The sequence below is a fragment of the Monocercomonoides exilis genome (assembly GCF_001643675.1).
Source record: "Monocercomonoides exilis strain PA203 chromosome Unknown scaffold54-601524, whole genome shotgun sequence".
NCBI lineage: Eukaryota > Preaxostyla > Oxymonadida > Polymastigidae > Monocercomonoides > Monocercomonoides exilis.
The window spans coordinates 266,418-280,465 of record NW_027150599.1 but is presented as its reverse complement, the minus strand read 5'-3'; the positions used below and the strand labels follow the sequence as shown (position 1 = coordinate 280,465).

The 14,048-nt window shown below is 34.7% G+C and overlaps 1 protein-coding gene across 1 annotated transcript; it reads left to right on the top strand.

Moving 5' to 3' along the window:
• Positions 1–4,557: 4,557 nt before the first annotated feature.
• On the top strand, positions 4,558–12,984 carry MONOS_12635fu15916 (uncharacterized protein; the record flags this gene model as incomplete). Its single annotated transcript, XM_067865270.1, has 3 exons — positions 4,558–4,645; positions 4,770–12,450; positions 12,615–12,984. 2 exons carry the CDS (start codon positions 4,558–4,560, stop codon positions 12,305–12,307), a joined length of 7,626 nt encoding a protein of 2,541 aa, XP_067720349.1. The 3' UTR covers positions 12,308–12,450; positions 12,615–12,984.
• Positions 12,985–14,048: the final 1,064 nt, after the last annotated feature.

Below are 14,048 nucleotides of genomic sequence, written 5' to 3'. Positions count from 1 at the left end.
TTAGGGTTTACCCTTTAAGAAATTTCATTTTAATTTCTTTTCATAAAGATATTTGGGCTTTATAAGAAAATATTTTTTTTTTATATTCAAAAATTGAGAAAATAATAACTTTCTTTTTTTTATCAAAATTGATGATAAAAACATTCTTTAACTGGGTAATTATCTTTGAAATCATAAATTTTTTCGATGTGTTGATTTTTCAATTGGTGTTTGTCATTGAATAGAGATTTTGTATTTTTATGAATTATTTCATCAAAACCATTTCAAAAACCAATGAATAAGCCTATTCAAAAATGAAGATATTTTTTATTAATGTTTTTTCTTTCCAGTGTACTTTTGTTAATATTCAAATGAAATTTTCGAACAGAAATTATTGAAAGAAAAAATATGATTTCAAAAATAATCACACAACTTCATTGTTCTTACGATTTTTCTGATTAGAATATTAAAAAGAAATCGTTATGTCATGAATTTTTTTCTGGTAGTATCATAACCATTTCCCAATTGCAATTAATATTCAGAATAAAATCAACAAGAATTTCAAATTTCAAAAAAAGCACTTCATTCTCATCATTTGATTTTTTGTCTCTTTTTTTAAAGAAAACGTATTTTTTTTCCTATGAAGTTGACAGATTGTTTTCACTCGTTAACAATTTCTTCTCTAAAAAATAAAATAGGGTGGTTTTTTTATCCAAACAAAAATAAAAAATTAAAATATCTCAACAAATATACTATAATAGTTTTCAGAAATTTGCACAGTTGAATGTTAGCATATATAACATCGATTCATATACAAAATTTTAATAGCAGTGTTGTATATTTTTTGAAATAAAAAATTTTTATTTTTTGAAAATCCGACTTTTGATGAATTTTTCTATTTTCATAACACGATTCAATTCATCTTTTTCACATATAACCTATTTTTTCCATGATACAAACAATTCTGGCTATTTTTTATTTTCGGTAATTTGCTCGTTTGGACTGAATGGAAATTTGTCATTTTTGAAAAATCATTGTCAATGGGACAACAAAAAAAATATTTTTCATTAAATGAAGGAGCATCTAACTGAAACCAACACTTGCATTGATAAATATAATAGTTATATAATATTTGCACAAAATTGTCATTAAAAATGATTCAGCAGGGATTTCAAAAGCTTCATTTGTTTTCATAATTGATGATTTTTGATATTCAATTTCATTGAAATTCGAATAACATTTATTTTTTGAAATCCCTGCTGAAACATTTTAAATAATAACTTTGTGGTAATTATATATAATATTTATATTAATTGACGCATGTGTTAAATTCACTTGGACGCTTTTTCATTTAATGAAAAATATTTTTTTTGTTGTCCCATTGACAATGATTTTTCAAAAATGACAAATTTCCATTCAGTCCAAACGAGCAAATTACCGAAAATAAAAAATAGCCAGAATTGTTTGTATCATGGAAAAAATAGGTTATATGTGAAAAAGATGAATTGAATCGTGTTATGAAAATAGAAAAATTCATCAAAAGTCGGATTTTCAAAAAATAAAAATTTTTTATTTCAAAAAATATACAACACTGCTATTAAAATTTTGTATATGAATCGATGTTATATATGCTAACATTCAACTGTGCAAATTTCTGAAAACTATTATAGTATATTTGTTGAGATATTTTAATTTTTTATTTTTGTTTGGATAAAGAAAAAGTCCTGATAAAAAAACCACTTTATATTTTTCTTCATGATTGATTCAAGAAATATTTTTTGAGATAAATCACTTTCACTACAAGCAAAAAACGAAAACTTATCATTTGACAGAAAACATTTAAACCTAAAGTTTTATATTTTTTGAAAACTTCCATCGATAAAAAAGAATTTGAATAATAATTTATTAAAATAAACGAAAAACATAATTAGTCAAATGATGGAAGAGAAATAGTCACTCATATATGTTTTATACAAAGTATATAATATTGAATAAATCACTTGTTAATTCTCATTTTTTCTTTCGTTCAACCATAATAGATGATTTGATAACTGTAAATTCTTTATAAAACCTTATTTTTGGAGCGGCATTGAAAAAGAAAGGGTATTAATTATTTAACTCTTTTTTTAGTGATGGAACTGTCAAAGCAAAAAGATTGGAAGTGAGGGTTATTTCAAAGGAAGGACAATCGACAAATCATAATTCTTCCAACGCAGCTCAACGACGCGAACAAACGGTATTCGGAAGAACTGCAATACATCCAACACACAGTTCAATGACAGTCCCTCTTTTATTTGCCAGAGTCAAAATGTTTCAAACAATGGAGGAGATATCGATTTCATTTACAAAAAGCAGCATTTATCAGATAGCTTTCAAGGATGCACTTAAAGACTCCACTATTTTATGTGCAACGTGTTTTTGATAGTTTATGCATTTATTTGCCTTGCTAGGCGAAACCAAAAGGATTCCAGCGATTTCGACAGTTTCACAAAAATAACAATCAATTCTCTCAAAGCCTTCATCCTTTGTTGAGCATGCTGCCGTTTACATGCAAATCTTATTGGATTTGCTAAAAATGCATTGGCTGCTTTTTATTGAAAGGAACAATGTTTGGAACAGTCGTTGGACATCAATTTCTTTGCATTTGTTGTGAGGTTTGAATTATTTATTCATTTATTCTGTTCCATTCGCTTTCACAATATCTTTCCCTTTTTAGGTATTTCAACAAGAGGCATTTTGAAGACATACCAGATTTTATTCAAGGGCATGCAATTGATCAGAAAAAGCTCTGACGTTGAACAATTTCGCATTGGAAGGATTTTCATGGGAAGAAAAAACAACATTATTGAATAAATTGAAAGCGAGCGGTGATAGACAGGAAAAAGAAGAAGATGGAAAAGAGAATGAAAGGATGAAGTTATTTGGAGGAAGAAGGAAGAGATGGGGGCAGGGCAAATGCAGAACGGAAAGCGAGGAACAAAAGATTGAGAAGGGAGAAGAGGCAAATGAGGTTGTTGATATTTCTCAAAAGGAAAGCTTAGCAAATGAAGAAGGACAAAATGTGCAAGTGTTTGTTTGCAAAAATTAATGATTTTTTTGAATGATGAAAAATTTTCGGAATGAAAAGAAAATAGAAAACTTTTTGATTTATTTTATTTTTCTTTATTTTTTTTTTTGGAAAATGTATTTTTTGAATTATAATAACAAAATAAAAAAAAATTTTATTTTTATTTGTATTTTTATTTTTTCAAGAATATATGCAGAGAAGGTTTCACGAAACATCTCTTCTCAATCAGAACAAGCGGTCTTAAAAAAGTTTCATCTCGCAGAAAATAAACAGATGGGTATTTTTGAATGTTAAACACCTGATGCTTCCCAAAATGGATGAAAAAGAAAAATTGAGAAGGAGTAAGAAAGGGGAGGACGAATAAAGGAGAAGAATGCATTTGGATGTTTTGTGTGAAGAAGCTGGAGAAGCGATGCAACAAGGTGAAACAGGAGAGAGCGTGAAGGGAAGAATGGAGAATAGTGGAAATGAAGAGAAAGTTTAGGAAAGGGGATGATAACGATGAATCACTCCCCACAAGATTTCTTTGAAGAAGAGGAAATCTGGTGTTTGAGGTTTGGACAGAAAAAAGATTACAGTTGGAGGGAAAAGATGAATTTATTTATGATGCTTGGGAAGAATGATAAGGAAAAAAGAGAAGGGAAGAGGGAGAAAGAGAGAGAAGAAGAAAATGAAGAGAAACTGTGGAATAGGATTGAGGGAAAGAATGCTAATCTGTCAAGGGAGAAAGGGTAAATGAAAAGAAGATGAGAAGATGAGAAGAAGAGAGAAGAGGAAGAAGACAGAGAAGGTGGATGAACACTTGCAACGGCAAAAACAGAATGAAGCAGAAAGATTGTCACTTTATGTTTTCAGCGAATATTGGAACAACTGGTGAAGAAGGAATCTCCATTGAATTGTGTTGGGAGAGGAGACATTTGACAATTCGAAATAGCACCTTTTCAAAGAGTAATTATTGAGGGTATGTGCTTTGAAATAGAAGTTTTACTTTTTGTTCCTTTATTGGGCTGATATTTCTGTTTGATGAGTTTCTTGTTTATGTTCAATACGATCAATGCCACAAACACGAAGAATTCGACTTTTTCTGAAAAATCTAAAATTTTCAGAAATAATAATATTTTATTATTGATTCACAAGTGATGCAAGATTGGTTCTTATTTTATTTGTGATATATTAATTTGAGCATATTTCATATCTCCGGATATTACTTTTTTTTTCTATTATTATTCATTATTATTTCAAACTTCATCCTTTTTATTGTTTATTTTATATTCTTTGATATGAAAAATTATCACATGCTTCAGCAGACACCGATTCATGGCTGGGCAGAACGGAAGAAATGACATTGCTTTGGAAGTGCCTCGGATGTTTTTCGCATGCTCTCAAAATGATCGCTGAAAGAAATCCTTTTTTCTTTCCAATTGTGTTGACAACCATTATTTATTTCTATTTGATCATCCGGAAAAAAATAAAAATTTTCTAATCAAAATTGATTATCAATCCATTCGAGAATGCATTTGCTCCTTGCTGTATGTTTGATTCTTGGAAAGGCATTTGAAGCACGAGATCTTTCTGGAACAGCCACATTGGAAAACAAAGGTATTCTTTTGGATTTTTGTGTTTTTCATTAATAGTGTTTATTTTGGTGAAGGAAACACAAATGATGCACAATTTCAATCGAAAGTCGATAATGATTATTTGTTCCGACAGAGTTCATTTTCAGGAGAGAAAACATTGCAGTCAGGAATATCTACAGTGAAAAACACATTTTTGGGATTCTTCAATTCCACAGTTGGACTGAAAAATGTGGCAGTTGAACATTCTTCTTCACCTTTGATGCTTATGGCAGATAAATCAAGTGTGATGCTGGATTTGTGCATTTCCCACAAAGAATCAGCATCTCCTTTTCATTTGCAAAGTGGGTCAATCTGCATGGTGAATTTGAGTTTGACCCCCCAAATGAATATCAACCCTTCCAGTCTTGTTTTTTCATCTGATGATTCAAATTCTGCCATTTTGAGGAATTCGATCATTTCAAATCTGGCTGTCTCATCCTCAGATTATTTCCTTTTGTCTGGAAAGAGCAAAAGTGAAGAGATTTCAAACTGTGCCTTCAGGAACATGTCTGTGAAATATGACAAGAACAGTGATTATCAAATGGAACATTCATGCTTGTTGAGTTCAATGGAGAACTGCTTCATATTTTCGTGTGTGAATGCCTTTGAAGGAGGGATTTCGAGTGGATCTCTTTCTTCAGAGAAATTTGTCTGCAAAAACACAACTACTCTTTTTGGGAAAAGAGAAACAAATACACTTGAGAAAAAAGGACAAATGAATTTTACAGATAGCCAATCCTTTTCGTTGTGTGAATGGACTGATTGCACAGCACCACAAGGAGGTGCTCTTTATGTTCATGACAATGCAAATGCAATCCTTTCTGTTGAGAACTCTTCCTTTTCGAGATGCAATGCTTCGTCAACATTTGGAGGAGGAATATATGCTTTGAATATCGCTGAATGCATTGTGCTCCATTCAACATTCGTCCAGTGTTCTGCAGCTGCAACCTTACAATTTGGTGGTGGAGGAATAATGATTGATAACATTACAACTCAGCCAGTTGTCGATGATTGCTCCTTTCAAAATTGTTCTTCAGGTGACGATGGAGGAGCAATATGTATTCGTCAAACAAAAACCTTGATACTGAAAGAATGCATAACAAATTCATTATTTGTCTCTTGCAAAGCAAATCATTCAACCTCATCCGTTGGAGGCGCAATAATGCATTGGAATTCTGAGGATAAAGTGGTTGTATCAAGCTGCCAATTCTGCAATTGCTATTCGATGTGTGGAGGAGGTGCTGTTGCGCAAGCAATAAATGAGAAAAATAATGGAATATTACTTTATTATTGCTTTTTCCACAATAATACATGCCAAAAAGGAGGACATGACATTGTCCTAAATAAATCATTGGAAAATAACATAGATTCGACATGCTATTCAACAAGGCAAACAGGAAACAGAGTAAGTATAAGTTTCAATTCCGTTATTGATAAAAGTGAATGGCTTCATGGTTACGGAGGAAGAATCAGATTTGTTTCTTCTGTACAAACACAACCAAATTCCAAAGACACTTTTTCATGCGGGATCAATGAAAGCCATCCTTGCTGCACCATCAGCCACGGACTCACTCAGCTGATTCCAGAATTTGTTGCTGATATAGAGATACTCACAGGCACAATCACAGAGACAAAAAGTGTGGACTGCAACATCAATTCTTTCACAATATATGGCCAAAGCGATTTGAGTTCAACAATGCGGACAAATTTAGAGGAAGCTGGATTGACTCTTTTTTCAGTCTCAACAGGAACGTTGACTGCCAGAGACTTTGTTCTTGTGTATGACTGTGCATATGAAAATAATCGTGGTTCAAGACTGTTTGAGATCACAGGAACAGGAGAAATATATACTAGCAGATTGAACATATCTTCTGGAAGTGGGCAAACTTCAGAAACAGCTTTTTCAACAGAACTGATAAATGTTCAGAATGGGGTGTTTCAGATGGAACATGTGAACTGGGCAAAGACAATCTCCACAAATTCATTGTTTTCGCTTTCTTCAACAAATGAGATTTCATTGACACTTTCAGAATGCACTTTTAATGGGATTGAGAGAACAACAAGCGGATCAGCTGTGATATCGTTTTCCAACGATAAGGCAAACATGAATCTGGATTCTTGTTCATTTTTAGGATGTGGAAGCACAAGTTCAGAAAATGGAGGATCAATGATGCTGTGTGTTGGGAATGAAAATGAAGTGAAAGTGAAAGGTGGCAATTTAGATGGCTGCTTTTGCTCAACGTCCAATGGTCTTGGGGGAGGAATTCTTCTTCTATTATCTACTGAAAATCCCAATTTTCTGATATCCTCTTCGTTTGGAACAAACACAGCCAAATGGGGGAATGATATCTTCGTCATTTCACCCAATCTGGAAGTGACCGCAAAGTCACAAAAAATCACATGTGTGACAGCCTCTTTGGATTCTTTTGACAAAGTTCGAGGATATGACAATGGAAACACAAGTGTGGCCATTCCTCTGTGCATCTATCTCCTTCCTACCCCAGAAGAAATATATGTGAGCCATTCCGAGGCATCCGATCACTCACATTGTGGAATTGTCCAATTCCCTTGTTTGACAATGAAGCACTCACTCACACGACAAACAGTAGAAAAGAATATCGTTGTTAATGGAATGATTCAGATGAGTGATGAATTGGCCTTTGCTGAGCAAAAGCATGAAATCAGAGGAAACAGCGATCAAAGTGGATGGATCGTCTCCGATTTTGAAATTGAATCTGATGCTGCGATGATAACAGCAAGTGTTGAAACAGTCTTGTCAAATCTCATCTTCTCTCTTCCTCCTTTTCTTTCTTCACACTCCACTTTTATTTCATCATCTTCTTCTTCGTTGACTCTGTCTCGCTGTTCTCTTTCTCTTCAAAATCCAACATCAGAATTGTTATTGCTATTCTTATCTGTCGAATCTGGCACCTTGTCAGTTGATTCGTTTTCAGCTTCGTCAATCACTTTGAGTGGAAATCCGTTGATCTCTTTGTGTGGATGTGGAACAAAGATCGAGTTGATGAACACTCTATGGTTGAACATGACAAAAAGTAATTTCACAGAAATAGAAAGAACATCTGGAAGTGGAAGCTGTGTGAGCATTGACAACAGCAAAGATGAAAATTCAAATGGTGAAATGAATATTGAAGAATGTGATTTTGAGGAATGCTCTGTGATGGCTGATGAAAGCAGAGGAGGGGCTATCAATGCCCAATTGAAAGGGAACACTCAAATGAATGTTATTTCATGCACATTCACAGGATGCACAGCACCAGCTGAAGAAGAGAAGATTGGGTTTGGAGGAGGGATGGCACTGAAATTGATTGATGACTATTCTTCTTTTGTGATATCATCCCCTGTTTTTGATTCTGATAAGCCAAATACTGCGAGATATGGAAATGATCTTTTTGTTGAGTCATTCAACTTGACAAAGAGCATCACAAATGACTCACTTCCATTTGTATCTGAGAATCTTTCTGATATTTTATTGGATTCGATGAGAGGCTTTGATGGGAATGACACAACGAATGCTATTCCACTTGTCTATTTCTGGCGAACATTTGGCTCAGAAATAGTTGTTAGTGATGATGGAAAAGATGTATGCATTTGTGGTCTTTCAGATTATCCTTGTCTTTCAATCGATTATTCTTTGGATCGATTGCCAGAGGGAAATGAAAGAAATATAAACATCATTGGAAAAGGGAATCTTCAGAAATGTGTTGATGTGAGTGGAATATCAGTGAAATCGGACGATGAAGAAATGTGCTCTTTGGAATGTCTCTCATCGCTTGAAGGAGCAGAAGAAGCAGCAATGAAGATTCAGGGCATTTCCAATTTCGAACTGATTAGCTTTGTGATACCTCCTTCATTCACAAGTGGAGTCAACTATTTGATGCATGTTGGTTCAAGTGAAGGACTGTTGACTCTGAAAGACTGCTCATTCACAAAAAATGAAGAAAGTGGAGAAGAAATAATGAATTATGGTCTGATCAAAGCAGATGGAGGCACAGTTCAATTGGAATTTGTAACAATGCAATCACTCAGCTTTTCAAAAGATGTTATTTCTGTTTTGTCAACAACGATATTGAATGTGAAAAATCTGACGATGAAGAATGTTGATCTGGATGGAGCAAGCGGATTGAGCATTTCAAAGAATTCAAAAAGAAAGAACAATGAAGAGGAACAAGATGTTCTTATTGAATGGAGTTTGTTTGAAGAAGTCACTCAGAACACAACCAATGATATTCCCATCATTCGAAATGAGAATGATAATCCTTTCAAAATTGTGATTCGAAACACAACGATGAAGAAGTGTGGAGGGTTGAAGTGTGGAAAGGGAGGAGGGATGTTTTGTGTGTTGAATGAGGGAGGAAGCTTTGAGTGCTCATTTTGCACGATTTCTGAGTGCTTCTGCTCCACCACAGGAAGAGGCGGGTGGCTGTTTCTGGAATGCACCACGGTGGTTGAGCAGCCTCTGAATTTTATTCTGTCAAATATCACATTCAGAGATAACTCTGCATTCAGAGGAAGAGATGTTTATGTGAGATGCCACTCGATTGACACACAAATAGTTGATGAGCAATTCCTTTTGGATTTCAGAGCACCATTTGTGAAAGATCTGGCGATATGGGGATGCACGACAGATTCGTTTGTGGGGGAAGAAGATCTTCTGCTGAGAGTTGTGAAATACCAGAGCGAGACGATATTTGTGTCATCGGTTGCAGACAATCGCGCAGACAGCAAGCAATGTGGAGAGTTCAGTGTGCCTTGTGATTCGCTGAATATTGGAATCCAACACATTATTCCATCTCTGTACTCACAGCTGTTGATATCAGAAGAGACTATCGTCAATGGAGAATGCAGTGCTTTGAATGTGATCATCCGCTCATTGCAATCTCCCTCAGCTGCTTTGGTGCATCTGAACTCAACAATTGCTGGTAAAGAGGGAAGTCTTTTCACAACCACAGAGACTGTTCGGATTGAAAAATTGAAATTCAATTTTGGGAAATCGTTTTCATATTCAGGCAATTCAATTATTCACGAAGCAAGTGGACAACTTTCCCTTTCATCTGTTGACTTTTCTCCGGTAAGGGAATCAGAAAACGTTGAATCTGTTGTTCTCAATTCAACATTGTTGAGCATCGAAAATGGAATTCTTCATGTTGACAACTGCTCAGTATCGTTCCTTTCATTCAAGAACCCTTCGTTTCTGTTAAATGGAGATGACGTCTCAATCACAAATTTCAATCTGGATAATATTGATTCAATAACAAATGTGTTTGAGATTGCTGACTGCAAAGAAATTGTATTCAATGGAATTGATGCTGATGGAGTGAAATTGTCTGGAGGTTGTACCATTTCAATAAACGAAAAAACTTCGGGAACAATTGCTCTTGCTGATTCATCATTCAATAACTGTTCAAGGAACTCAGAAGGAGCTTCTATTTTCTCTGCTTCTTCATCATCTGCTCATACAGTTCTTTCCAATTGTTCGTGTTCCAACTGCGTTTCTCGCTCTGATAAAGGAAGCATCATGGAATTTGACAACATGACTGATGTTTCGATGCACATGTGTGAGCTTGAAGGAATTCTGACAAAAGAAAGCGAAAGCGAGAGAAATAATGATTTCAGAGAAATATGTGAATGGAGTGGATCGCTTGTCAACGTGGAAAACTCCAATCTTCACGCAAAAGAAATTAAGATTGAGGATTCGTCAAAGGGAGGAATTTCGATAAGAGGAGGAAAGACAGTTATTGAGATGGGAATGTTTGCAAACAACAATCCATTCATTGAAAAATACTCTTCTCTTCGGAGAAATATCATTTGCTCTGATTCTGCTTCGCTGACCATTTTGAGTTTGAAGGGAGGGGATGGATTGATGCCTTATTCTTCTCTTTGGATTCTGAATGATGGATGTGATTTGAAAGGGATAGCCGCAGAAAGATCATCGCCTTTCTTCATTCCCAAATTGGAAGAAGTTTCTGCGAATGAAAATGGAAGCAGTATTTTTATCAAATTCAAGGGATCTCTTTTTGTGCCATGTGACTTGTCATTCAGACTTGTGTTCAAAACAGGAGATGTGGAATTGGTTGAGACATATCCATTTGACGAAGATAGTTTCATATCAGAAACGGAAGTGATTGGAAGAATTCCATCAGAAAATATTTCAACGATTGCAGATGAAACAGAGGTGTCAGTGATGATATTGTTTGGAAAGCAATTGACTGCAACAAGCCCACAGATTCTAAAGAACAAAACAGAATCAAAGGTCAAAGGAGATGAAAGGATTGTTGAAGGAGGAAAAGAAGGGAAATCTTTCTGGTTGTTGATTGTGATAATTATGGCAGTTATTCTTTTGATTGTTCTGATTGTATCGATTGTTATGACAATTCGATGGAGGAAGGCAAAGAACGAGAATAAAGATCTGAGAGAGATTGTGAATGACAACATTAGAAAAGATCCGAAAGCGTTTGAGATGGTGACAATGGAGATATCGCCAGAGGAGCAATGGCGAAGAGCTGAGAGGGAGGCAGAGAAAAAGAATGAGGAGAGGATAAAGAAGAGGGTGTATGACACGAATATGCAACATTCGGAGTCATCAGAGCATCTTCTATCTGAGAGTGGCTCCACTGAATACATATTAGGAAAAGATTCAGACAAGATCCCAGAATGGATGCTGGAGAAAGTTGAGGAAGAAGAGATAAGGAAGAGAACACCATCTCCATCTGTCTCATCCACTTCAACAACTGATTCAGATTCAACATTTGTTCGTGGGGAGGACCTATGCCCAACCACCTCATCGATGTCGAATCTTGTGGATGCGATGGCATGTTCATCACCTCATGAAAAGCTGATTGTGGATCTGAGGGATTCGCTGTTCATGCTGCTTCATGGAAGGAATAAGACAAAAGAGATGCCAATTGGTTCATTGAAGGAAAGAGAACAAACAGCTGCCCAGATCCTGTTCTGGGTAGCTAATCTCGCCCTTCATTCATTTGATGAAATGGACAATCCTCTTCAGTCACTTGCCAATCTCAGTCCCCACATAGTTTTGTTCTCCGAACACATGGTGATATGCATTGTGATGCATTCAGACTTATTGTCAGATGATTCTGATTCATCATCAATCTCTTCATCAACCGTTGTGACATCTGCAAGTGTGGATGATGATGAAAGTGACTCTCTTCCCTCATCAGCATTTGAGGATGAAGATAGCTTCAAAAAAGAGTGCTTGAGATGGAAGGCACCAGAGCTTCTGATCAATAAGAAGATGGAAGCAACGAAGGAATCGGTCTCGTTCTCGACCGGGATGATGTTGTGGGAGTGCTTGACCCTTCAAATCCCATTTGGAGAATATGAAGCTGTGACAGCTGGGCAGAAGATTGTAAATGGAGAAAGGCCGAAGAATGAAGTCAAAAATGGAAGCATGAGTACACTGATTGACCAGTGTGTTTCAGCAGTTCCAGAACAACGACCTTCTCTAATTGGACTGAAGAGAGAGTTCATTCAGCGTTTTCCAGCAGGAGCTGTGATTATGACTGTGTCAGATGCTGTGGATGTTGAGGAAGACACAAATAGAAGGAACTGTGAGAGTGGAAGTGGAAGTGGGAGTTGGGGTGGGAGCTTGTTCAGCGAGAGATGAAAATTATGAAAGATGAAAGTGAATGTGCTTTTGTAGATCTTCTCAAGATGCACTTTGGAATTGGATGAGCCTGCTGAAGGTTGTAAAGGCAGAATAATTTAATACGTGAAATGAGTGGGAATGAGTGAGAATGATGACAAAGGGTTTGTTTGAAAATATGAGTTTTTAGTATTTTTTCGCCTTGCCTTGTCACTGACTCTTTCATTGAGAGAGTCTGATGCTTTTCATTTGTTTTGGAATATGGGCGTGCTTTTTATGGAATATATTTTTTAAGTTTTGGTTGAAAAATATTTTCATTTGTTGATAGTTTTCTTTTGTCAATTGTAACTCCGACTGTATATCAGCAACTGCTTCATAAATGGATGAACATTTCAGTTAATTTTTTTAAAACATTTTCACCATTTATATTTGTTTAAATTCAATTCATAGAAAAGCAGTTGAATTGATTTTTTCCAACTTCTGTTTTCGCTCTTCATTTTTTTTTTGAATAGCTAACCTTTTTTAAATTTATAGTTCATCGTATATGTGTATATTCATGTAACTCTTTCAAAATTTGTAAATCGATTCTTCATATTTCATGCTCATTACATATTCACATTCATCAATTTTATTTTTCGGAGAATGAATTATCATTTTTTCAATTCTTGTAACAAATAATTAAATGCTATTTCAAAGAAATCTGACAAACATATTTCATCAGAAAATGAACAGATTCCAGTTTTCTTTCATGGATCTGAGAGATGAATGATTTTCATATGTGTGATAATTTTTGAAATCATGTTTTTTCATTCATATTTTTCGGTTCGAATATTTCACTTGAACATCCAAAAAAAGAACACTGAAAAATGAAAAGACTCTCAAATGATATCATCATCTTTATTTGAGCAAAAACATTTGTCAATGAAACAGTTGTGAAGAATTCAGCTTTCAAATACAAAATCTTTTCTTTATGACAAAAAACCTATAAAAAATTTACAACCCGAAAAAAGTTATGATCTCAATAATAATCACTCATATTTTTCTCTTTCATCAGTTCAAAAACATTCCAACAAGTGATTCTTATGTAACCGAATATTCAATTTTGACTGAAGAAAAGAACGCTGATGATTTGTTCATTTCCTCTGAAATTTGCTCTTGTATTCTGTAGTTTTTCTTGAATTCAAATAGGCTCAAATCGAATGAGACAGTTATTTTCTTTTCAATGATTTCATTTGAGGATGATTGAAGATGTGAACTTGTACAAATCATTTCATAAATTTAATTGGAAATTCTATTTTCTTCATGATGAGTGTGATCAAAAAAAACATTTTCGTGAAATGGTAGCTCCTGTGACAAAAATATTCGGCTTTTTTCAAGAAAACCACTTTTATAAACGAAGGTCGAGAATGGGAATGGTTTTTCAACAAAGTTCTGAGAGAAAAACATTAGCAGTCCAAAATTCACTTAAAAGAGAGGAAATTGATAAATGATGGAGAGAAGTGTTATTATTGGTCTTGAAGAAAGTGCTGGAAAAAAAGATCAGTATTTAAAGATACAATAAAAACATAATCGAAGATTGGAATTGGAAACTTTTGATTGAGCATATTACTGTTGTGGATTGGAGTTTCTGCAAAGCATATTCACATAATGATAGGAGTTCATTATGCAGCAGTGGGTTATTGGAGCAATGAATTGAGATGTGCCTATGCAGATCAAAAATAGAATGGATTCAATTTTTATTGTGTGGGAAAGGAAATATAGT